Here is a 26,554-nt window from a genome sequence, read left to right as displayed (position 1 = left end):
TTATATCAACAGATGCCTGATGAAGGTCATGCAACCAAAAGTTGCTAATAAAATATTTTTGATACGTTTTTGCAAGTATTGATAGTGTGCGGGATTCTCTCTCTCTCTCTCTTTTTTTGTATAATATTTATATTAAAATGTATTTGGCAATATTTAAAAATAATAAAATAAAATAAAATAAAATAAAATAAAGAAAAAAAGATAATGATTATAATAAAATAGCAAATCTTGTTGGGATGTTTTTGAAAGACTGCATGAAGAAGATAGTGGGCAATCACAAAAACACAAGCACACAATTCTACACACATAATATCCAGTGGCAAATAGTGTGCCTTAATAAATAAATGCCATAAACACAACAGTATTTGGGAAGTTATAAAAAATATGAATGTGCATTTCATACCAACTGAGCAATTCTTCTCCTGTACATCCAATGGATATAGTGTGTAAGTCATTAAAATTAATATGGGCTTTAAGAATTAAGATGACAAATTTGCTTTTACTAAGTATAAATTAGGTACAAATTGCATATTAATACACAAAGACATCTGTGGGGGTGAACCTGATGTAAATTAGTAAATCATTTCCACACTTACTAGTAACAATATTTGAAAACGTACACTTGGATGCATTAGTCCACTTTTTAATTGCAATACTCGTGGAATTTACAGATGGTGTTTCTGTTCAAATTATATGATGAGGGGGCCGTTTACATGACAGTTTTCAACTAAAAAACAGAAAACGTTTTGTGTTTTGGCTGTTTATTTACATGAAAACGGCATTTTGGCGGCCTGGAAATTTAGAAAACGATACCGTTATTGTCTCTGTGTAAACTACAAAATTGCGAATTTGTGAGAATAGTACATAATTTGCATGCGTATTATGTGTTCATTCTATAAGCATATCGTTTTTCTTTACAAAGTGACATCGCCACCTACTGGCCTGGAAGCATAATACAGTCGTTTTCACGAATCCGTGTGAATGGGGATCGTTGTCATCTGTACTTGATACTTTTAAAAAATGCAAAGGAGAATGTTTCTGTTTTTAGTACATAGTCGTCATGTAAACAAACCCTAATTCTATCAGTCATGAAAATGCATATGCATACTGAGAGAAATCTTAATATATTTGATTTCAAATTGAAGGCAAATACTGAAAAAAAAACAATATCACCTCTACCAGAGAGTGATAAAGCAAAATCAATATGAAAATATAATAAAACTGCATTATGAATATAATTATGAATGATAAAACTGCAATAAAAATGATAATATGGAAATTCAAAGGCAGGTGTCAACAGTGAATTACAAGAAGTTGCAAAAATGACCCCCCAGAAAAACACTGTAACATAAAATCTATAACATGCAAACAAATGTATAAGCCAAGTCGGAGTTAGACATAATTAGAGTAAAAATGTTTACTATCTTAATTTTACCATCATGACAATATTATGATTAACTAAAGAAGTTGGCTAAACTGGCCAAAAATATTTTCTTATATTTCCATGTTATACTGGCTATGCAACATGTGAAAATATACATGTCCTAATCAACTTCACCACACGTATCTGTACATAATCTATTTCAGTTCTTTTTATAACTAAAACTTCATATTAAGGCACATAGACCTGCTATCTAAGACCTCTGTGTGCAAAAACTATTTATTAAAACATAATTTTTATGTTTGTTCCCTTAAAGGACCTTTCAGCCAATTTATAGTTTACATTCTATTTGACTCTAAAGACTATATTTCAAGTTCATTGGCAAAAATGTCCCTTTAAAAAGGTACTCGTCCAAATAAACGTGTCATAATATGGATGTTCTTGTGCGCTTTTATGACACACTCATGGCCAACCCAAGTTACTGTCCAGGCCAAAAGTGTCTAGGTCAAATTCCAGGACGGAGTCCGGCAGACCTGATATGTCCTGGTCCAGCCAGGATGACGGGTCTGAAAAAGATGGAGAATTAATTGGTGAGAGAAATAAGTGAATGACAGGAGGATCTAAAATGAAATATGACAGGACATGTAGGTTATGCGCACTATAATGTAGACTATAAAACAACAACAAAATCGCTCATTTTTGATTTACAAATCCCTTCGGCCTCTAAATTATCAAAATTAGCTGAAAACATGATCAAAACTTAATAAAGCTGAAAACTACATGCCTTCTGTTGTCTGATTTATATTTCATATTTTTTAAGCAAGTAAAAGGCCTTTTAGTGTCTCTTTTGCTGTGAAATTTTTACTGATTTTCATAAAGTACAGTACCTGTCAAAAGTTTGGAAACATTACACAAAAGTCTCTTCTGCTCACAAAGGCTGCATTTATTTAATCAAAAATACAGTAAAAACAACAATATTGTGAAATATTATTAAATTTAAAATAATTTCTATTTTAATAGAAATATAATTTAACAGTAATTTATTCCTGTGATCAAATCTGAATTTTCAGCATCATTACTCCAGTCTTCAGTGTCACATGATCTTTCAGAAATCATTCTAATATGCTGATTTGCTGCTTAAGATTTTTTTTAATCAATTTTGAAAGCAGTTTTTGCTGCTTAACATTTTTTGTGGTAATAATGATACCATTCAAAGATTTTTTTTTAAAAAAGAGAGAAATTAATACTAATCCTCAAGGACGCATTAAATTGATCAAAAGTGACAGTAAATACATTTATAATGTTACAAAATATTTATATTTAATAAATGCTGTTTATTGAACTTTCTTTTCATGAAAGAATGCTGAAAGAAATGTATCACAGTTTCCACAAAAATATAAAGCAGCACAACTGTTTTCAACCTTGATAATAATCAGAAATGTTTCTTGAGCAGCAAATCAGCATATTAGAATGATTTCTGAAGGATCATGTGATACTTAAGACTGTAATAGTGCTGAAAATTCAGCTTTGCCACCACAGGAATAAATTAGATTTTAAAATATATTAAATTAGAAAACAGTTCATTTAAATTGTAAAAATATTTTGCAATATTACTGTTTTACTGTATGTTTGATGAAATAAATGCAACCTTTGATAAGCAGAAGAGACTTCTTTCAAAAACATTAAAAATTGAAATGTTTCCAAACTTTTGACAGGTACTGTCTTTTATATTGTTAGTAATATTTCAAGATGAACACTTACTGAACTGAAGAAACTTATCCACACATCATGTTTTAGAAAAATCATTTTAAAATGTATCAAATATGATCCATCAGGCATTTGAAGAACGTTTATTTGCACATCTCTCAATCACCATTGTATTACATTACATTATGTTTTACCCCCCACAAATAAATAAAACTACAGCGAGATCTGCATTTTGTATTTTATGTAATTATTCTGCTACTATTGTTTCTGTTATAAAGATCTCATTGATTTACATTACAAGCTATCTTGAGTTTTATCATACTTTCTGGCCATATAAATATCAGCAACTACAATAAATTGCATATTTTTTCTCAGTTTGGGCCTCAGTTTTTTTATCCTCGAGTGTGTGCTCCATATTCTCCTATTTCAAAAGCCTGATGTATCAAATATAATACTCATGAAAAAAAAAAAAAAACGGTTCAATAAACTATTTCAAAATTAGTTTTTCTGACTATGTTTTACACTTCAGGCTCACTCTAAAAAATAAAACATTGGTTCAACAAAAAAAAAATATGTTAACGTTTTCCACTAGAATTTTTAACTTAAGCCAATTGGGAGAATTACATTAATTCAAAGCAATATTTTGAGTTGATCCAACATAATGTTTTAAATAAGGTGAAGACGTTTTTTTGCCACAATAAAAACACATTTCTAAGTAACATGAACTTAATAATTGTCAACATGAATGCAACTATTTAAGTTGATCCAACATAATGTTTTAAGTAAGGTGAAGACACTTTTTGGACACAATAAAACGCATTTCTAAGTAACATGAACTTAATAATTGTCAACATGAATGCAACTATTTAAGTTGATCCAACATAATGTTTTAAGTAAGGTGAAGACACTTTTTGGACACAATAAAACGCATTTCTAAGTAACATGAACTTAATAATTGTCAACATGAATGCAACTATTTAAGTTGATCCAACATAATGTTTTAAGTAAGGTGAAGACACTTTTTGGACACAATAAAACGCATTTCTAAGTAACATGAACTTAATAATTGTCAACATGAATGCAACTATTTAAGTTGATCCAACATAATGTTTTAAGTAAGGTGAAGACACTTTTTGGACACAATAAAACGCATTTCTAAGTAACATGAACTTACCAAGCACCGCTCGTCACCATGATGGTAAATCTCCAAAAACCCACATTAACAGAAACTCTTCTAAATTAGCATAACAACACACTAATTACTGCTAAATCTCCCTTACCATTAATTTTGTGTAAAAAAACATTATATAACACTTAATTTTAGCATTTACTCTCCCTTTCAAGTGCCATGGGCAAAGCATGATGGGAAATATAAATCCCAGCCCAGTTTCACTTAACTTAAGTTCGTCTAAATTAAAAGAAGTGTTCATACAACTCAAAACAGTGAAACACGTTTACACGTCATCAGATTGTATTTTACATTAACAGAACTTAAAATTAAATACATTTTTGATTAACTGAAAATGTTAAACTATGACAAGTCATGATAGTATATCGAATCAATAGGCATAATTTGTGTGTCATCCAAGCTCAATAAAATAACAATTACAAGTAAAGAGTCTAACAGCATTTCAGAACTTGATTTTTTATTTCACAACAATATATATATTTAAGTAATGACTAAAGGTCCCCTGAATTAGTTTTTAGAGTCTTACCAGATAAGTTGATGTTGAAAACATTTTGTGTCTCTCCAGCACTGCAGCTTTGGTTCTGCTGTTCCCTGCTTTCTGGAGCTTCACAGTTAAGCTCTGACACTCTACCGCCACCTAGAGGCTCCTTCTGAAGTACTCCAAGCTGCATGGGGATAAAAATCTTCAAAATCAGTGATAAATGCAGAGGCGCTGCTCAGCCACACACCATATGGCCAAGACAGGGTATGTGTGTGCAATCTTAGCTGGTGATTAATGAAATAGGCAATGTACCTGCTGGGAAAGGGCTTTTGCTTGGCTAGGGGTAAGATGTAAGCCGACATATGATTCCTGTAACAAAAAAGGTGTTTATCATCATCATCATCATCATCATCATCATCATCATCAAGTCTGGTTCATACAATCTAATGCAAACTTGGCTCACCTTGTTCAGTTCAAAACCTTTATCCTCCAAACCTGGATTTGCTCCATCTACTTCACTTTCCTTACAATGAGGGACTTTCAGTCCCTCTCCTTGAGTCTCGTGGACAGCGACTTTAGATTGTGGTTTTGCTTCTGCCTGCATCTGCATACAGTGTCTACGTTTCACCTGCAAGCCGTGTGGGCCTTGCATACGATTCCAGTTTTTCTCCTGACCCGAAGAGGGGAAAGACATAGGTTGATGTAGCTGTTGACCTTGATATTGGCCCTGCTGGCATGGCAACTGCCACTGCTCCTCAGACATCTGGTGATGTTGCAATTGTGCGTACAGCTGCTGCTGCTGCTGATGATGATGTTGTTGTTGCTGCTGCTGGGTAATCGCTTGCTGCAGTACATGTGGTTGGTGAGTCTGGGAATGATGCAGTAACTGCTGTTGATATTTAGCGTGCAGTTGTGAATGATGCTGCAGGTGCCGACTGTGTTTGTGATTGTGATGTTGTTGCGTGTGACTGTGTGTTTGTTGATGTTGTGGCTGGTGATCATTTTGGATCCACTGTTCCATCTCTGGGATAGACTGATCCTGCACCTCTGGTTGGAAATATTGCCGCAGTGGCTGATGGGACAGCGGAGGAGCAGATCGGAAGTGCTGAGTGCAGGGATATGCTGGTGGCTTTGTCTCCTTCAGAACTTTGTTGGGGTTGAGAAGAGGAGCACCCTGTGAGAAACATTCATACTAAATATTATAAATGATAATATAAGAATATTATTGTAAATAAAATAATCAATTTAAAGGATTTTTAAAGGATTAGTTCACTTCAGAATTAAAATTTCCTGATAATTTACTCACTCCCATGTCATCCAAAATGTTTATGTCTTTCTTTCTTCAGTCGAAAAGAAATTAAGGTTTTTGAGGAAAACATTCCAGGATTTTTCTCCAAATAGTGGTCTTCACCAGGGTTCAACGGGTTGAAGGTCCAAATTACAGTTTCAGTGCAGCTTCAAAGAGCTCTACATGATCCCAGACGAGGAATAAGGGTCTTATCTAGCGAAACAATGTCATTTTCTAAAATTTTTTTTCAATTTATATACTTTTTAACCACAAATGTTCTTCTTGCGAATGCGCCACGCATTACATAATCATGTTGGAAAGGTCATGCGTGACGTAGGCGGAAGTACCAAGCAAGTGTTTACAAAGCGAACGTGCAAAGACTAAGTCAAACGGCCTTTACAAAAAAAGGTAAAACAGCGATGTCGGACGATTTTGAAGTTGGAGGAGAAAATGAGATGGTGTTTTTCACCCTACCACGGTTCTTCGCCTACATCATGCATGGCCTTTCCAACATGATTATGTAATGTGTGGTGCATCGCAGAGCAGTGCAAGATCAGTCATTTTTTTTAGAAAATGACTGATCGTTTCACTAGATAAGACTCTTATTCCTCATCTGGGATCATGTAGAGCTCTTCGAAGCTGCACTGAAACTGCAATTTGGATCTTCAACCCGTTGAACCCCACTGAAGTCCACTATATGGAAAAAAATCCTGGAATGTTTTCCTCAAAAACCTTAATTTCTTTTCGACCGAAGAAAGAAAGACATAAACATTTTGGATGACATGGGAGTGAGTAAATTATCAGGAAATTTGAATTCTGAAGTGAACTGATCCTTTAAGGACCTACAGACAGTATGATTATCAACAATCTTCATATCTTGCCTGTGATATTGAAGACATGGTTGGAGACACTGTGGGTGAAAACTGCTTTGCATGCTGCCAGCGGGACTCTCCACCACTGGGCACAATGAGTGGGCTGAGCTGGGCTCTCTTCCGTGATGTGGTGGCATGGGCGAGGCCAGTCACACGTGGTGAACCAGAGAGAGAGGAAGAGGAGCAAGAGGGAGATCCGCCAATTCCACTGCTGTGACTGCAGCGGCTGGCAGATGACTGGATGGACTGGTTACTCAGTGAAGAGCTACTAAGAGAGGACTGCAGGGACTGGTTGCTGAGCGATGACTGCAGGGAAGAGTTGCTAAGTGACAGGCGCAAGGAAGTGGAGCTCAGAGAGCTGGGCAGGGAGTGGCTGCTGAGACAGGTCTGGATGTTGGGATTGCTGAGTGAAGACTGGAGCAACGGATTACTTAAAGACGCCTGAAGAGATGAGGACAGACCTAAAAAGACAAAACTGTGTCATTTATTTGCATCATGTAAAGTGATTTTAATTTGGGTTCCTTGGCATAAGTAAAGTGAAAACCCTCTGCAATTCAAACACTGGCAAATCCCGAAACATACCTGGCAAGTTAAAGTCAGCCATAAGGTCAGGGTGCATGGAATCGTTGTTCAGGTGATCCGCACCGCTGTGGTCCTGGCCTGAAGGAAGAGGAGAAGGCAGGTGCAGGCTGGAGAGGTCTGGAAGAGAGCCACACGTACTGAGGGCCGATGGGACAGGGAGGGAAGATACCTGCTGATCAGGCAATGGGAAGTTGCTGGAGAGACAGCAAACAAAGACTGTTTACAGAAGAAAAACTGGGGTAGCTTAATTACTAAGAGTGAAAAGGAACTTACTGAATAACAGGCGTTTCACAATCTGATGATGACATTGAGGAAAACTACAAAAGAAGATGCAACGGAAATAATGAGTTCAATTTCCTCATAATATATATTGCACATCACCTCATTTCTCGAAGAGTCTGAAAACGGTTCATTCTATGATCAGAGACTACTTAACTTCACATTAAACAGCTATATTACACACTTCATGAAAGGTAATATTCAATAAATAATACTTCGAAAAAGCATAATGGGGCACCTTAAGTACCATTTATCAATAAGGCAGAATAAATACCTTCTTTAGTTTGGGAGATTGTGTCTCCTCTTGAATATTTTCTTCAATTAGTGGTGCAGGATGCGCAAATCCTTGAAGAATAGGTTTCATACAAAATAAGTAAGTAATTTAAGACAAGATACATATAAACATATATATAGTGTTTTAATGTTATGTTTATATCTGAAACAGTTTTATCTAAATGTAAAGTTTACTGACTGATTATATAGTCCATCACATGTTTGCCTGTGCAAAAGTTTGGGGTTGGCAAGTTTTTAATGTTTTTTTTTAAAGTCTGCAAGGCTGCATCGATTTGATCAAAAATACAGTAAAACAATAATTTGAAAAAAACAATTGTTTGCAATTTTAATATATTTTGAAATATATTGATCAATTTAATGTGTCCTTGCTGAATTAGTGTTTTGTTTTCTTTTATTTTACCCCAGAATTTGGAACGGTAGTCTATCTAAGTTAATGCACGAAAACAAATGTTAAACTCACCATGGTGTTTGGTTTGAGGGTTCAGGGTTTGGCCAGATTTCGGATGGCCATGTAATTGTGTGTTTCGCACACTGGTGTGGAGGGCCGAGTCAGAGTTGGTTCTGAGGGGATGAACAGGATTAGAGATTGATTGGCGTAAACAGCTTGATGTGGGACCCAATAACATTTTCTAAATCTTCCAGAGTAAGCATGTTTATCCCCAATTAGAAAGATCAGCGAGTGCAACTAATACAATTATTATATATGCACGAGAGCTGATCTTGGATCAGCAGTCTACTTATGAGTTCTGCTTACCTATTTAGAGCTGTCAGAGGGAGACGGACCATCTGGCTCTTCTCAGTGGCAGAACAATTGGACCAGTTTCTGGTTAGACACAAGCAACTTACTCAAAGTACCAGGACAAACAAAAGCTCAGGGAGCTCATCATTTTATGGTGACTTCATTGTGAAAATCAAACCACATGAATGTGCTCCTAAAGGTAATGTTGTGATTGTAGTAGACTTCAGCACACTTTATTTATAATAACCTTACCTTCTCCAGTTAGGACCTCGAGGAGGAGAGAGGTGGGTAGAGAGATAGGGAGCACTTTCAAACTGTGAAATGAAGTTAAGGCTTAAAAAGAATGAATTTTGGCTCTTCTCAGTCTTTGCAACATACAAAATTCCATGAATTCTGCAACTGTTTATGATTACTGTATAAGTATTTTAAAAATAATTTGCCGATTATAGACTAGCATTTAAAAGTTTAGGGTAGGTAAGGTTTCTTTAATATTTTTGAAAGAAGTCTCTCGCGCTATAATACAGTAAAAACAGTGATATTACGAAATATTATTACAAATTTAAATAACTCTTTTCTATTATAGCTGAATTTTCAGCATCAGTCTTCAGTGTCACATGATCCTTCAAAAATCATTATATTATGCTGATTTTCTGCTCAATAAACATTTAATTTTATTTTTGCAGTTTAATATTTTTGTGGAAACTGTGATACACTACCATTCAAAAGCTTGGGTTAAGTAAGGTTTTTTTTTTTTTTAAGAAATGAATACTTTTATACCGCAGGGATGCATTATCACCATTATTATAAAAACTGTGACACATTTTTTCAGGATTCTTTCATGAATAAAAGGTTCAAAGAACAGCATTTATTTGAAAAAAATTAGTCCTTGCTAAATAAAAGTATTAATTTCTATTAAAAAAATCTTAAATAATCTTTTGAATGGTAGTGTAATATTGTACAAATGTTTTTAACTGCATTTAATGCAGTTAAAAACATGAATATCATAAATAGAAAAAATATATGTATATTCACAATAACAATTTGAGAATAAACTCGTTAAATCACGAGAAAAAAAATAGTTAAATTTCAAGAAAAAAGTCGAGATAAAATGTTGAGAATAAAGTCATTAAATTACGAGAAAAAAGTTGTTAAATTACGAGAACAAATTCGTTAAATTGAGAAAAATATCATTAAATTTCGAGAAAAAAGTCGAGATAAAATGTTGAGAATAAACTCATTAAATTATGAGAAAAAAGTTGTTAAATTACGAGAACAAATTCATTAAATTACGAATTTGTTCTCATAATTTAACGACTTTTTTCTCGTAATTTAATTACTTTATTCTCATAATTTAATGAGTTTATTCTCAACATTTTATCTCGCCTTTTTTTCGAAATTTAACAAGTTTTTTCTCGTAATTTAACAAGTTTATTCTCAACATTTAATCTCGACTTTTTTCTCGAAATCTAACGAGTTTTTTCTCGTAATTTAATGAGTTTATTCTCAACATTTAATCTCGACTTTTTTCTTGAAATTTAACGAGTTTTTTCTCGTAATTTAATGAGTTTATTCTCAACATTTTATCTCAACTTTTTTCTCGAAATTTAACAACTTTAATATCGAGATGGTATTATTTTTTTTATTATTGCATGGCCCTAATCCTCTTCCGTAGATAATTAATGTGTTTCAGATAACATAATATTTTGAGTTTCTGTTGATTAAACCAGTCGTCTTTATTGTATTAACTCAAAATTTTAAGGCAACTTTTTTCAGTTAAACCAACAATTTTTTACAGTGTATGTGAAGTTCACAGCACCATTGTTGCAGTAAAATTTCTTAAATGATTTGCATGCCAGCCTGTTATTGTTATTGTGGATACATCGAATTTACATTTTCACACTCCTGTCGCATGTCGGTCATGTAAAGAAACCAATTGATCAGTGAATCCTGCTATAAAGTCCAGACTGCCGTCAGTCTGAAGATCTGGCTACGCAAGACTAGTTGATATGTAGTTGCAAAGTAGTTAATATAATGTCTAAAGAGGATCATTGAAATAAAGTGTAACCTTATCAGCCATTGTTAAAGTGGGGATACATGTCTCCTGTGCGGCCTGCCAAGAGGACTAGGCTGGACGTCTCTGTACTCTTCATCTGCCTCTAGGAGCTGCTGTGTGAGATAACTCGGGTACTGTATAGAGCAGAAAGGCAAATCAAATGCAATTCATTCAAAGAAAAATCCTGACATTGAAAAAGAAACATCATTTCTACTTCACTTAAAAAGGAGGGCATAATAATATAATACTAAAATAAATGCAATCAGTATCCCTCACCTGGGCCTCTGTGGAGCATCTTGAGATCTGATTGACATTTGGCAGTGATCCTCCATAGTACGGGACCACGTCTCTGGTTTGCCGAACTCTCTCAGCCTGAACCTGAGGAGGGAATGGATGCCCATTGGTCACAGCAGCACAAACACAAATCTCACACTCTCACTGCTTTACCCTCAGGGGAACAAACGCCTGTTGCATCATAATTTAAAACAGACACCGTACCTGGGATTTACAGATCCCTTTGCCTCAGTCTGCAACACTGACATGAAACAGACCCTGGATGAGTGACTGTCAAAGTGCTATTTATGTGCATTGACATAATCCATGTGGACCTGCTGAATCACGAGTCCATATACAGATTGTAACCAATTTACTTTTTTGATTTTGAAGGGTCTAAAAAAAACAAATGAAAGTACTGTCTAGATTTCCTGTGAACCTTTTATAAGCATCTGCTGTAAATAGATACAGAACTGTTTAACACCAGTTTGCCCTTCATAAAACTACCATATTTGGTACATACAATATTTTAAGGGTCTATTGTTATTTATTATAAAGGTTGCGGTCTCATATAAGTCATGATCGCACATCTGAGCCTGATTTTTAGCATGTAGCTGATTGATTCATATTAAGTATTGGTACATTAAATAAAACAATTGAAAGTACAAAGAAACATGCATTTATTTGTGGACAATAATTACTTTTTCCTGATGCAATTATGTTACTTCATTGTTTGAAACTTCAAAATTAGATCTTATGGACCAACAAGTGGATATTTTCCATTCAGTATTCAACATACTTAAATTATTAATATTATTTAAGAAATATAATAATGATATATTATATTAGTATTATTTTACAAGAGGCATGCATAAGTAAAATACTTGAAAAATGAGATTAAACGGGTACAAAGACAAGCATAACTGTTTATATTATAAAGTACATAATTTACTTCCTTCTTGGTTTCTTGTTTCTGACATCGCACTTCCTAAGAACACCCAGCTAAAGCTGACCTGTTGTCAGGAATCAATAAAACAGAGTTTAAGTCCCTTCAGCCGCAATAACATTATAATTGAATCCAGGTCAAACATGAGACAACTGTCGTAAACGCGCCTGACATGTGCTGTATTGAGCTGGACTCACCCTGATGGAAGTAATGTCCATCATAACCTCTCGGAAAGCGGCTGTGTCTTCAGCCTGTCGCTGATTGTGTAAAGCGATTTTCTCGCTGAATTTCCGCGGATTGCAGCTTCCTGGCGCTGGTCCGGCTCCGGGCCCCTGTCCGTGTCCTATTTCCCCAAGCCCAGCGCCTGATAGATGCATTATTGCGTCAAATAAGAGAAAGTAAACTGGCTGACACGGCCAGAGTTCGATAAGTGACCCAAGAAAGCAATACTTTTGACAACGGTGAGCGATGCATTGTGGGTAATGTAGTCCTGAACGCTGTAGTAAACATCGTTGCCAAGCTCATTCGTTATCTGTGAAGTGCACACGCCCAACTACTGTCGAGGAGGAGAAAAACAACTCTGGTATTTTGGGAAACGTAGTTTACGGCTATTTTGTGGACAGTTTTGTTGCCAGACTTTCTGTCGCATTAAAAAAAAAAATCCTAATTAAAGTAAACGTTGAAATACTAGTACTGAAATATATATTTTTTTAAATAAAAAGGTTAATAAATTATGTTGTGTTACATTTAAACTGTTTAAAACACGACGTTATATTTGTCATTTTAATTCGTCCTCTCAACAGCTGTTGTTTTTACTGAACAAAAATATTTCATTATTTTAATAAATATAAATTGACGCTCTTACGGTAGAAATGTTTGAGTCAAAATGTTGAAAAAGCGTATTTTAGATCATTTAACATGGCACTTTTACTAATAAATGAAAGATATAAACATATTGTAAAAATATGTATATGTATATTTATAAAAATATAAAGATATAAACATGTTGTCACTTCATATCAAATAATACATACATACTTTTTTTTTTCTCCGCTGACACAAAATTCTCAAAGGACTACAAAACGATCCGTCATAAAACTACAGTTCCCATGTATACGTCATCCAGCGACGAAAGCCTGTCGATTTACTTCCGTTACGCTTAAACTACAGCGGCTGCTAACAGAAACATGTCTGAAAGAAACATGGAGGAGAAAGCTGAGCAAGCTACAAATAGTAAAAATATATCTCTGCCTATGTCGAGGGTGCGATTAATCATGAAAAGTTCTCCCGATGTGTCCTGTATTAACCAGGACGCCCTTTTCTTGACAACAAAAGCAACGGTAATTTGATGTATTATTAATCAATGGTCAGTTGCCAGGCTATCTGCCTTATTCAGTTTGTTTTTGCTCACTATACCAGTTAGCTTTTAGTTTAAATACACATTGTTAAGAGGACTCCTGTCATTGAACGATGTTTATATTAATATGTGACATCTTAATTTCCTCACAGGAGCTTTTTGTCCAGTACTTGGCTCTTTCCTCATATAAAAATGGTTCCGGTAGAGAGACAAACACACTGTCATACAGTGATCTGGCCAATGCAGCAGAGGAGACAGAAACATTTCAGTTTTTAACTGGTGAGTCCTGGTCATTTGTACTGATGACAAACGGCATTCAAACTAAATCAAGTGGTGTGTAAACAGTTTTGTCTCTTCTATTTTTAGATATCCTTCCTAAGAAAATCCTGGCCAGAGATTATCTGAAGTCACTGGAAGAAATGGAAAAAGATGATGACAACCTGTAGTGATGAATAGCAAGTGGTTCTGACCACTTCCTCACTAGAACAGTGGATAAAATCATAGGACATTCTTACAAATCAGGACATTTCACCCAAAGAGTTGTTGTTTTAGAGAGGTAACGTGCATGTTTTACTTATGTAGTTGTGTGTTTTAGCACCCACTTACACTATGCTGTTTGAAAAATATCCATTAGTCACTGCAGATTCACAACTGTGGTGTTATATTACTATTTGACACCATGATTTGTATGTTTAGGGATGATTTTTTTTCATTCGGCCGCAACAATTGAAACATCTATACAGTCCATTCCGTTCAATGTGAAATTAGACCTTGCCTATGTGTCTTCAAAATGAAATTATATTTCTCAGGGTTTAGTGTAGGTATATTCGATGGCCACTGATGCTTTAACCACTTCACCGCTGAGGATAAAAATACACTCGAGTCGACTGCAGCTGAAGATTTATATAATGCACTGTATAGTTTTTAAATGCTTGAACAGTTTGATTTTGTATTCGAATAAATGCATTTGCTGATTATGTGTTCAGCCTATTTTTAATATGGCAATCAGTCATGCAAAATCAATTGAATTGATGTGTAAGTGACATTTTTCTTGATCACAGACTATTCAAGACAAATTTAGCATAAACTTACAATTTAGAATGGAACAGTCTGAAGTCTGGGGGTATAAAAATAGATTTTATTGCTAGTACCTAATGTTTTACTCATTTACTTAAGAGTGGAAGAATGAGGAAAAACATACCAAAAGAGAAGTACAGGATGCTGTTAGCATGCAGGATATGTCTTTTTTGTTTGTTTGAATAAATGTTGTGATAGAGCATGCATTTTTTTTTTTTTTTTTTTTTTTTTTTTTTTAAATATAGACATGTCTGTTTAACATGGGCTTGTGTTGCTCAAATTAAATTAGTAGGGTAGTAGTTTGGCCAGTCGAAGTTGCATCGTGTTCAAAGACCTCTCCAGGTTGGCAAGGTGTTTCTCCAGAAGTGCTGCTACTTGCTCCCTGTTCGCAATGGAGTCTTTCGTGATTTCAATTTGCTCCTTCAGACTAAGAGAGAGAGAGAGAGAGAGAGAGAAAAAAAAAAAACATTTTTGATAAATTTTCTGGATTTTAGTTCAGGAGAAATCCACAGGATCTTTCCACTATCTCTGACAGAGTGCAAAACAGTCGGGTCCCGGAAGTAAGGGCGTTTTATTTAAGTTATCTCCATAAAGCAATTGATTTTTAACGATAATGACCCCTGTGGGCAGCAAGGTCATTAAGTGATGGTATATGCTTTTGTCGAAGCCATCAGTCTGCATTATGTAACTTATTTTTTATATAACTATATTTCAATCATGACAACTCTCGGAGTGAATAGATTTAACCAGCATTTTATTAGCATGGAGATAATAATAAAGAAAGATAGAACCCCCCCCCCGTAGCAGATCTCTACAGGTGGCACTGGGGAGGAGGTGGGATTATAGGAGTTCTCATATTGTGCGGCGTGCTGATCACAGCTAGGATACGGTATAAATAAGCCACGTAAATGAGGAAGTACCTCCGATTGGTTGGTGTCGCAGTACTAAAAGAACCAATCAGCGATAGATAGAGTTTCATGACTGAACTTTGTATTTAACAGTGGAATTCTTGGTGCAAAACTACATTACCCATGATTCTGCAAAGTAATCTCCACAAATTCAAGAATTGCAACAAGTAGTGCCCGCCCACTCCCATGAAGCACTGCAAATGACATAATCGAGTCAGTCTCTCTCTACTCTCAAACTACTTAATGCTTGTGTATATATGCATATTTTGCAATAAACATAAAATATTTTGTTTCTCCTCATTTAGGGGTCAAACTCGTACTACTCCTGGTCAAAAGTGTCCAAACGCCTCAAATATATATATATATATAAAAAATTTCCCTCAGTAAAATCAATGTTTTTATTTATTTAATAATTTTTTTTATGTAACTGGATTTCATGATTCTAATTAATAATTATGCAATAATTATATTTTTTTTCCCATAATTTTTACAATGCAATTAATCCATACAATTTAAATTTTTTCCCCAATTAACATTGCTTTCCCCCTTCATTGCATTGTTCTTTTTTTCTGCATCGTGGCTGATTTGTAGATTGTACCCCTAAAAAAAATTCTGTATTTTCATATTTTTTATTTCCTATTCATTTTTATGGCGGTCAAGTGTAACTATCTTTTAGGACCATTTAACCTTTCGAACCATGACCACAAATTGTGTTTTTTTATATGTGTTCACATAGCAAGTGCCACAAAAGTCACCATGTGTTATACCATTCCAATGAAGATGTTAAAAATCAAAATGTACATTTTTGGGGGGTTAAAAGTGACCGAAGAGCACCAGAGGGATAAATCAATAGTTTTATAGGGATTTTAGCTCTTTCTTTCAATAAAGCCGTAAAGTACAAAGTTTTGTACCTTTTGTCTTTTTGTCTGATTTTCAAACACTTTAGGGTTTTTCACACTGCTTTTAACCCTGGGTAAAGAACATTTCACACTTTAAATTTAGAAGCGGTGTTAGAATGTTTCATATTCACATGCTTTGGACAGTCATGGAAACACAGATGTTGTATAAACAGTAGTTTCAGCATTTGAGTGGAAAACGCGACAATTTGAGTGAAGAGACATCTCATTTTAACCTTTATTCTCTGAAAAGTCCTTTCATGATAAACTTGATAGTACAGCTGGCAATAATATGAAGATGCGTAATGCTAGAGCCTTTATGTAAACATGTTATGTGCCGTTCGTCCATCAGTGACACTGCAGATAAGGATGTTAACCCTGGGTTTAAGAACATACAGTGTTAAACATCGGCTTATGAATACCCAGCATTAATTGCTAACCCTGGTTATATATGTGCAGGGTGAAACATGAATAAAGATAACCAGGTTTAGATTGACCCAACTATTTAAAGTGTGAAAGCACTTTTTTTTAAAAATTCAAATCCAAGTTTAGCGTTGAAGCGTTCATAGCTCATAGCTGGTTGATTTGGTTCATCGCTCTTTAATGAAGACTTTTTAAAAAAACATTATTGGAAAAATTAATAGAAAAAAATTCTTATGGAAAGAGATGCTTGTATTTGTGTACAATTATCTAATTTCTGCCCCTAGTGGCAGTCACATGGAACTTTCTCATTGTGAAGCAGCTGCTTTTATTCACCATGGTAAATGAATGTATAATGAATGTATAAATACATCCACAAAAATAGAAAAAAAAAGAAAAAGACTGCCAATATGTTTGAAACTGTTTAAAGATTAATGTTTTAGTGCAAAAATATTGGTAATTCTCATATATTAATTAGAATCACATCCAGTCGGCCGGTCGCATACAGTCTATCTGCAAATGTTAAAATATTTTAATGCACTCGAAGCTCAATTCCAATCCAAAAAGTCTGCACACGCATATGGTTGGAACCCCACACAGCTTCATCCGGTCTGTCATTGATGGAGATAGTGAAAAGACTTTACCCAAAAAATGAATATTCTGTCATTAATTACTCACCCTCATGTCTTTACAAACCCGTAAGACCTTTGTTCATCTTCAGAACACAAATTAAGATATTTTTGATGAAATCTGAAAGCTTTCTGTCCCTCCATAGACAGTCTACGCAACTACCACTTTCAAGCCCCAAAAAGGCAGTAAAGACATCTTTAAAGGTGCCGTAGAACGTCTTTTTAAAAAGATGTAATGTAAAGGTGCGTTCACGTGGCCTCGTAATTCCTGTAGTTACGAGATTCTAGCTTGTAAAAAGCGTTCACGTCCTCGTAGAGCTCGTAATTACAGCTTGTAAGCTGGGAGTTTTCTGAAAGCTCCCAGATATACCACGTGGCCGCGCTGTACCACCTGACAGCTGTAGATTCATTTAGGCGTCGACAGTGCTGCCATGGAAACGCATAATTCCCAGTTCAAGGACCAAAAGGACGTGAACAGCTCCGAATATAACGTCACGTGTTGTCATTTCAAGATTCCGGTAAATACGAGGTGACATGAACGCAGCTTATGTCTAAGGTGTCCCCTGAATGTGTCTGTGAAGTTTCAGCTCAAAATACCACATAGATTTTTTTTATAAATTTTTTTAACTGCCTATTTTGAGCCATAATTATATATGCACCAATTCCTTGCACGGCCCCTTTAAATCTCGTGCTCCCCGCCCCCGGAGCTCACGCTTGCCTTAACCAGCATAAACAAAGTTCACACAGCTAATATAACCCTCAAAATGGATCTTTACAAAGTGTTTGTCATGCAGCATGTCTAATCGCGTAAGTACAGTGTTTATTTGGATGTTTACATTTGATTCTGAATGAGTTTGATAGTGCTCCGTGGCTAAAGCTAACATTACACACTGTTGGAGAGATTTATAAAGAATGAAGTTGTGTTTATGAATTATACAGACTGCAAGTGTTTAATAATGAAAATAGCGACGACTCTTGTCTCCGTGAATACAGTAAGAAACGATGGTAACTTTAACCACATTTAACAGTACATTAGCAACATGCTAACGAAACATTTAGAAAGGCAATTTACAAATATCACTAAAAATATCATCATGATATGGATCATGTCAGTTATTATCGCTCCATCTGCCATTTTTCGCTGTTGTTCTTGCTTGCTTACCTAGTCTGATGATTCAGCTGTGCACAGATCCAGACGTTAATACTGGCTGTCCTTGTGTAATGCCTTGAACATGAGCTGGCATATGCAAATATTGGGGACGTACATATTAATGATCCCGACTGTTACGTAACAGTCTGTGTTATGTTGAGATTCGCCTATGACAGAAAGCTCTCAGACTTCTTTAAAAATATCTTCATTTGTGTTTTGAAGATGAACGAAAGTCTAACGGGTTTGGAACGACATGAATGTGAGTAATTAATGACAGAATTTTCATTTTTGGGTGAACTAACACATTAATCCTATTTTACCTCACAAATTACCATGAAAACATTCAAAATAACTCAATTACCTTAGGAAGCCATAATGCTCTTTCCCCTCCTTCCTCTTCTCATCCAAATCCATGAACACCTTCTGCATTGTATCGGCAGTCTGAGTCACGACGAGATGGTCAGCCCGGACGCCCTGCACATCCTCCCTGGCCTGTTGATCATAGGACGCCCCTCCTTCCTCGAGACCACTAGATCTGGACACAGCCTGCAGTGCCGCCCTGTTCTGCAGCACGAGGAGGCGTGACTTCTCAAACTCCTCTGGGCCCGCTATATCATCCCAGCACACAGGGGAGGACGGAGGCAGCCAGAAGCGCTGAGTACAGTTGGCCGGCCTGCCGGGCATCTCTCTGAGAAAAGGACTATCTGCTGGAAAGCTGTTCAGGAGCTCGTGTAATCCAGAACCCCAGTCCTCCAGCTCAAGTTCAGTCACTACACCACCCGCCGGGTACCAGACAAACAGCAGGAAAAGGCACCAGGACAAACACGTCCGTCTCATTCTGTTCTGGAGCAACAGCATACTGGTGCTATTGATCAGATGCTAAATAGCTGTAAAAGGATGAGATTATTAACTGATCTTGCACCAATGCAGGTTTAGTGTATCAAACACATATTCCTGACTTTGTATAAGATCTCAATACAATGAAAGGACTTTGAATAAATCAAATGCTATTTTGGGGTCACACTACATCCTAGAAATCAGTGTTGGGGAAAGTTACTTTTAAAAGTAATGCATTACAATACTGCGTTACTCCCTAAAAAAGTAACTAATTGCGTTACTTTTTTATGAAAAGTAATGTGTTGCGTTACTTTTTCGCAACTGGGCTGAGCTTGCTTGTTTTTTAATAACATCAAAAAAAAAAGTTCTATTTTTGGTTAAGTGTGTTTGGTTAAATGTTAAGGCCCTTTCACACCAAAAGTGAAATGAATAAGCCTCAGGCTGAAGAAAATGCATATTTATGCCTGTACAGTAGAGGGTGCTGCTCAAACAAAGCAAAGACATTGGTTAATAAAGTGATATTAAATACATAAAGTACATCTGTGTAATTTAATATAGTTAATTATTACAGGTTTGCGTAAAATGCTGAGATTGCATTTCACTGTTTTTATTCATTTTGAGGAATACTGAATGTTTTTGTGCAAGTGAGATGAGTAAATGCATGTTCACATTTAGTCTAGAACTACAATAATCACAATGTTCACACAGCACACAACACCTCTGAACTTTATTTCTCTGAACATGACAGGAGAGCTGTCACTCAATACATGGGAAAAAGCAACTCGCGTTACATATTTGAAAAAGCAACATTTTGTTGTAAATTGAAGAAGTAATGCATTACTTTACTAGTTACTTGAAAAAGTAATCAGATTAAAGGTGCTACAGAGGATTTTTTCGTCGACTGAGAATCCAAAAACTGTTACTGAGTTTTTGAAATGAGCGCATGCGTAAGAACAACCCCCCTCCTTCACAGCTCATTTCAAAGGAACGCCTCCCAAAACTCGTGCACGAGTATTGGAACACGAGTGTTTACCACCGGCATTCGCTGTGTCGTGTTTTTTGGATTCATTATGTCGGACTCACCGCAGATAACTCATAATCTGCAGTTGTTATTCCTGTCTCCTGACAAAAACATTGCATGCGGCGCCTGTGGAGTGTGGAAAGTTACTGTAGCGCGCAGCCGCGCTCATCTCTCACAAGGAACGTCATGGCAGTGATTGACAAGCCAGAGGGCCAATCGTTTACGCTGATGTTTTTAAGGCCCTACCTCGTGCACAGATGATGTATATTAATATTATTACTTTCAGTGCACCTAATAAATAGTCTTTTATCAGTTAGTAAAGACAGTTTCAAGTAATATTGCAAAAATGTATAAAACAAAACATCCTCTTTAGCACCTTTAAGTAACTCAAGTTACTCAAGTAATGCGTTACCCCCAACAGTGCTAGAAATAATTTCAGTAATTTTTTTTTTTTTTTTTTTTCTGGCATGATGCATATGTGAAGACTGAAACATCAATTAAGGGGGCCTTTAGCAAACTGCCCCCAAAAGTCATAAAATTATTTAAATAGTTACATTATCTTAATTAAAAAAACAAACAAAAAAAAAACACTAAAAATGAAGATGTAATAAAAATAAACTAAAAAATATAATGTACAACTGAAATACCTACGGAAGAGAATTAGGGCCAAGCAATAATAAAACAAATAAAACCATCTCGAGATTAAAGTTGTTAAATTCCGAGAAAAAAAATCGTTAAATTTCGAGAAAAAAGTCGAGATAAAATGTTGAGAATAAACTCGTTAAATTACGAGAAAAAAAACTCGTTAAATTTCGATATAAAATGTTGAGGAAAAAACTCGTTAAATTACGAGAAAAAAAAGTGGTTAAATTACGAGAACAAATTCGTTAAATTATGAGTAAAATGTTAAATTTCGAGAAAAAAGTCGAGATAAAATGTTGAGAATAAACTCATTAAATTATGACTTTTTTCTCGAAATTTAACGAGTTTTTTCTCATAATTTAACCAATTTGTTCTCGTAATTTAATTACTTTATTCTCAACATTTTACCTCGACTTTTTTCTCGACATTTTTCTCGTAATTTAATGAGTTTATTCTCAACATTTTATTTCGACTTTTTTCTCGAAATTGAACAACTTTAATGTTTTATTATTGCTTGACCCTAATCCTCTTCCGTAAATACCAGATGTACATGATGTACATATCAGCTCTGTCTTTTACAAAGGGAGATGAAAAGGTCGAAAACCGCTGCTATGGAGAACATTACAGTTGTTGTATTTTTATTTTATATATATTATTTGTATGCTTTTATTTTAAACCTTATTAAAGTATCTTTAAGATAAGTTATTCATTGTACACTAAAGTAACTTAAGTTGTAAAGAATAACTTTGCTGTTTTGCTGACATCTTCAAAATGTTGCCAGTGCTACCAAGATACAAAACCAAAAAGAACTCTGAAAATTATGTTTTTGATTAGTCCCAAAGGCCACTTATTTGTCAGAATTACAAAATAATGATTGTTTTCAAACACATTTCCTCAACACTCCTACTCTTGTTCAGACAGAGGTGGAAATATTACTATTACGCTGATCTGGCCGTCATCCATTTTAATAGTGCGGCAGAACTGACACTTTTCGAGGGAATCAGCCTAATCTTGTATAGTTGCCAATGCTGTAAAGCTGGGATAGTAGAATGTATTTAACATCCAAACAATGTGTACATTACGTTCCTAATTTTGTTAGTCTACTGTTCTCACTCGGGATTGACGTAGCCTAAATCTAGTTTTATTGAAGCAAAACACCGCACACCGACGGAATTATAAAATAAAGTTTTAAACTAGCTTTATTTGTTCAAGTTAAAACATTTGAGCTCGTAAAATAAATAAAGCAAAAGCATTTGACACAGTGAAATGCTAAAACTATTGAAAACGTATTATAAACTTACCTCAGAGACTTGTAGTTCAGCAGGAAGAAAAAGGGCTCGCGTGCTTCTCATAAATGAGCTATTGGAAAATCTGACTAGCTCCTCACAGCTGCTCACAACTCATTTAACCAGTTAAAAGAGTCCTTATATTTTCACAAACACAACGATTTTAAACGAAATCAATAAGCGTTTATATACAAAGCGACAGAGTGGAATGGAAAGACATTAAACGTCTGAAAGATGTGATCTTCCAGTTCCAGAGTTTTGATCAGCTGGAAGAGTGGACGTGTCTCGATACCTAGTGAGCTGCCTATCTAGACAGCATTTTTGGGCGCGGAATAACATGCCTTCTATTACACCTTGTGGGTATCCACTAGGTTTTGAAACATGGCCATTGTAAACTTTTTAAGGAGGGCTTCCCTCATGTCTGTGAACGTGTTTTTTTCCCTTTTGATGTTGAAGGGAGAAAGCCTCAAGACTCAATTATAAAAGCCATGACTGATTTAACATATATACAAGGATTGTTGTTAAAAACCCTTACTTATTTGAGCTAAACTGTACAATATTAAGCTTAGTTTTGGAGTCTAGTCTGAGAAGAAAAAGCAAGCTCCAACTTTGGCCTCAGGCAACATTGTTTTTGGGTTTGCAAGAATCCACACAATCTGCGTTTACTTACAGATGGTTGTTTGGCGATCTAGAAAAACATAAGTGTAGAGGGATTTAGTCCAACATTATCTCAGCAAATAGGAATGGAAAAAACCTGGCAAAAGCAGTAGGGAGATCCAGACATCAGCAAAGGCCAGCATGTCCATAAACATCATAAAATCTGGCGTATAAAACATTGAAACACACCAGACAGAGGAAATTAAGTTTATTAAATGATGCAATACACAGTCAAGCGAAAGTGAGCTATATTAAATGATACGTTTTCACATTATGTTTTAGCAGGGTTTACAGCATATCTTGGTTTGTAATCTTACTTGATAAAAAAAAAAAAAAAAAAAGAAAGAAAGAAAAAAAGCTCACACTTTACATTATCAAGAAACAACAACAAGGAGCTTAGCAGTGAATGCAAACATGTATCAGAAATTAAAGACTTCACCATGACAGGAATGACAGCAAATTTAATTTGGCATGTTATAAAGGAGCAAACACAAGGTTAAATGAAAGAAATTGCTGATGTGAGAGGGAGGTTTGACACCACACGGCAGCGCAAGAAAGCCTTCGAATAGAAACTTTGGTCGCTTGGCTCTTCCATGACTAACATGGACATGGTTTTCAAAAAAATAAATAAAAACTAGTGTCCCAGAAATAATTGTTTGTAATACACTTTGAGAATGTAAATCTTAAAAAAAAAAAAAAGCGAGAGAGAGAGAGAGAGAGAGATGATTGTCAATTAACAGAGTACTATTAATAAAGGACACTCCTACATTCTCAGGAGGTAGTTTTAATGGCAAAAACGTATGGCCTGATCTGTAGTGACTTGCATGTTGTAATTAATAGTGCATATTTTAAGGCCAGGTATTCTTCATTATGATCCATCCATAAATGCAGTTCTAAGGCTACATTAAGACACAGGTGAGGGGATTGGGAACGAGAGGCAATAGCAGATACAGCCCTTAAATGGCAATACCTGAGTCAACTGTAACTTTTGACTGCAAGACGTCACCACGTATCCAATAGGATCAACTGAGCAATGCTATATCTAGAGGCTTGGTGATATCGTATCATGGCTGAAAATCTGTATTCGAAGTGCATCACTGGTAATCTATTAAATAGCGGCTCCGGTAAAATCAGATGATTCTGATGGCGCTCGCACAGCACGTGGGCATCAAACCTCCCTGTAGGGGAAATTGTTTGAAAAATGAGGTTCACAAAAGAACAATAAATGAAGTTTATGCAGCATTTATCAGGCTTATGAGGTACTTCACATCTATACACTTTTTCGAAAAGACCAACAAGTCATTATGGTTCCTTAGAATTCCTATTGTAGCAGAAAATACCTCGTCTTAAATAGTCTTAGTCTGTGTGCCCAATTACAACAGGGCATCCTTTAAAACTGCTTAGAAAGTGCAAAATACAAATACTGATCATTCTATGCAGCATTCACTCAAGGTTGCATGATAAATGTACAAATTATTCAACGTGGAGCTGAGTATCAAATTAAAAGGATAGTCCCTCGATCAGGGGCGGGAGAGATTTTGAAAAGGCACACATACACGAGAAAAACACACTGGACGTTTTTAAGCTCACCAAAGAAAGACGAGAAACTTGATTTGATTTCCATACAACCTTTTGTACCTTAATATTTATCCCTCAAGAAACTCAAATGCCAGTGTATTTAGGATGCTTAGCATCCTTAAATCAGAGTTTGAGAGACGTCAAATCAAAACTGAATTCCCTTCATAAAATATAGCAAGGTAAATACGCATCAACTGCAATGAACGGCGATCCACGTCAATGCTTAAATACAAATAGCTTATCGCAGACTCGTCGTGGAGCTTTCATCAAACGGATCAGGATTTAATGAGCGCGAAATAACTTTATTGCAATACTGGATATAGATCAAGTTGTAGAATCAAGTATAATCCTAGCACTCCAAAGACAGTAAAGCTCAACGACGATTAGATTGCCATTTGACACAGGTTGACAAGCTGCTTCGTAGGAAAATCCTGTCAGTTTCCCCTGAACATACATTAAACAGTGGTCATTGGACGCTTCTTGTCAAGTTTGTTATCCATAATATGGCACAACGCTAGTGATGGACATGGGGATGACACTGCCACATACCAGATCCGGAAAGACCAAATCAACCACCATGTTTTGGCAATAATCTTGGCCTGAAACTCGCTTCCTAGCCATTTCTTCAGTCAAAAAACTACAGTGGAAAATGATTTCAATGAAAAGCGGATGAGTATTTATCACTACATTTTAAAAAGGGAAACTTTTTTTTATTTTGGTCCCCTGCAAATTTGTTACATGCTGAAACATCCCTCATGTTGATCCACCGTACAAATTTTTAAAAGTCGCTTAAAAACAAAAACTAAACACTTAATACACAGTATAGGCTTGTGTTGTTTGGTCACAATTATTGTTCTTTGTCATGAGCACATATACATATATGTATAAGGGATATTTTAAATGTTAGCACCTGACACTATTGAGGTAGTTTTTAAAGTTGGTTTAAAAAGCCAGGTCATGATGAAGCTCTCAATTATTCCGATAAATCAGTCTCAAGACCCTATTTTAATTATCATACATGCATGCTCATATTTGAATAAATAACATATTAGCATGTAATGGACTAATGGAACTGTGCTCTTTTTTTTAACAGAATACTTTATCCCTCACAACAAGCTTCAATTTTGGTCATTTTAGACTAACTAGTTTAGAACTTAGAAGGGGGGGAAGAAATCCAAAAAAGCGTTTCGAAACACTTGTCATGCCCCAATAAATCATCAAGCTGAATGGCAACTGACCTGTAATGAATCTGAGCAGAGGTTTAGTTTGTGCACACAATGAACTGAGGCTCAGCAAGTACCACTGTCATGATTACGGGACCACCACAGAGCGTTTGCTGGTAAAGCAAAAGGGCTTCAAAACAGTGAATTTGGCTTATTGTGTTGATATATGAACATGGGTATTATAGTATCTCTCAAAAACCCTTTGGATGAAACGTCTGGCAAACATACAAGCAGTACACGGCAAAAAAAACATGAAACACCAAAAAATTGCCTTATGTACACTTTTTACAGTACAGCACCACAAACGTCAGCGATACATGGATCTTTGTGCCAGTGTGTTTTCTGAATCGGCTGCCTAAATGTTGCCACTCCATATCTGTTAATCTAGTACATCACAACCATGAGTGGTGAGATACAGTTCAAAATATGCATGGATAAAATGATTCAATGCTGCTTTAAAGGGTTAGTATACACAAAAATGAAAATTCTGTCATTACTCACCCTCATGTCGTTCCAAACCCCTAAGACCTTCGTTCATCTTCAAAACACAGATTAAGATATTTTTGATGAAATCCCAGAGGTATAGGACTCTTACATAAACAGCAATATAATCAACACTTGGTCCAGAAAGGTACTAAAGACATCCTTAAAACAGTCGACATGACTGCAGTGGTTCAGCCTTAATGTTAAGAAGCGAGGAGAATACTTTTTGTGTGCAAAAACAAAACAAAAATGACTTTATTTAACCATTTGAACCATTGTGACAGTGCAGCGCTTCCAGGTTTTACA

General features: G+C 35.6%; 3 protein-coding genes across 3 annotated transcripts; 1 reads left to right on the top strand and 2 right to left on the bottom strand.

Annotated features, from left to right (window-relative positions):
* Positions 1 to 627: 627 nt before the first annotated feature.
* Positions 628 to 12,630, bottom strand: crtc2 (CREB regulated transcription coactivator 2). The gene is made up of 14 exons (XM_048201603.1): positions 12,282 to 12,630; positions 11,142 to 11,243; positions 10,907 to 10,999; positions 9,065 to 9,126; positions 8,828 to 8,896; positions 8,534 to 8,634; positions 8,054 to 8,124; positions 7,774 to 7,817; positions 7,501 to 7,694; positions 6,928 to 7,379; positions 5,222 to 5,932; positions 5,071 to 5,127; positions 4,804 to 4,942; positions 628 to 1,947 (listed from the first exon to the last, which is right to left on the bottom strand). Exons 1-14 carry the CDS (start codon positions 12,459 to 12,461, stop codon positions 1,844 to 1,846), a joined length of 2,379 nt encoding a protein of 792 aa, XP_048057560.1. The 5' UTR covers positions 12,462 to 12,630; the 3' UTR covers positions 628 to 1,843.
* A 580-nt stretch (positions 12,631 to 13,210) lies between these two features.
* chrac1 (chromatin accessibility complex subunit 1) lies at positions 13,211 to 14,418 on the top strand. The gene is made up of 3 exons (XM_048201602.1): positions 13,211 to 13,424; positions 13,594 to 13,720; positions 13,808 to 14,418. The coding sequence occupies exons 1-3, from the start codon at positions 13,272 to 13,274 to the stop codon at positions 13,885 to 13,887; spliced, it is 360 nt and encodes a 119-aa protein (XP_048057559.1). The 5' UTR covers positions 13,211 to 13,271; the 3' UTR covers positions 13,888 to 14,418.
* Positions 14,419 to 14,557: 139 nt separating this feature from the next.
* On the bottom strand, positions 14,558 to 26,354 carry si:ch211-57n23.1. Its single transcript, XM_048201601.1, has 3 exons — positions 22,323 to 26,354; positions 18,883 to 19,408; positions 14,558 to 14,945 (listed from the first exon to the last, which is right to left on the bottom strand). Exons 2-3 carry the CDS (start codon positions 19,377 to 19,379, stop codon positions 14,804 to 14,806), a joined length of 639 nt encoding a protein of 212 aa, XP_048057558.1. The 5' UTR covers positions 19,380 to 19,408; positions 22,323 to 26,354; the 3' UTR covers positions 14,558 to 14,803.
* Positions 26,355 to 26,554: the final 200 nt, after the last annotated feature.

Source organism: Megalobrama amblycephala, linkage group LG9 (assembly GCF_018812025.1).
Source record: "Megalobrama amblycephala isolate DHTTF-2021 linkage group LG9, ASM1881202v1, whole genome shotgun sequence".
NCBI lineage: Eukaryota > Metazoa > Chordata > Actinopteri > Cypriniformes > Xenocyprididae > Megalobrama > Megalobrama amblycephala.
The sequence above is the reverse complement of the archived record's forward strand: the minus strand, read 5'-3'. Positions and strand labels throughout refer to the sequence as shown.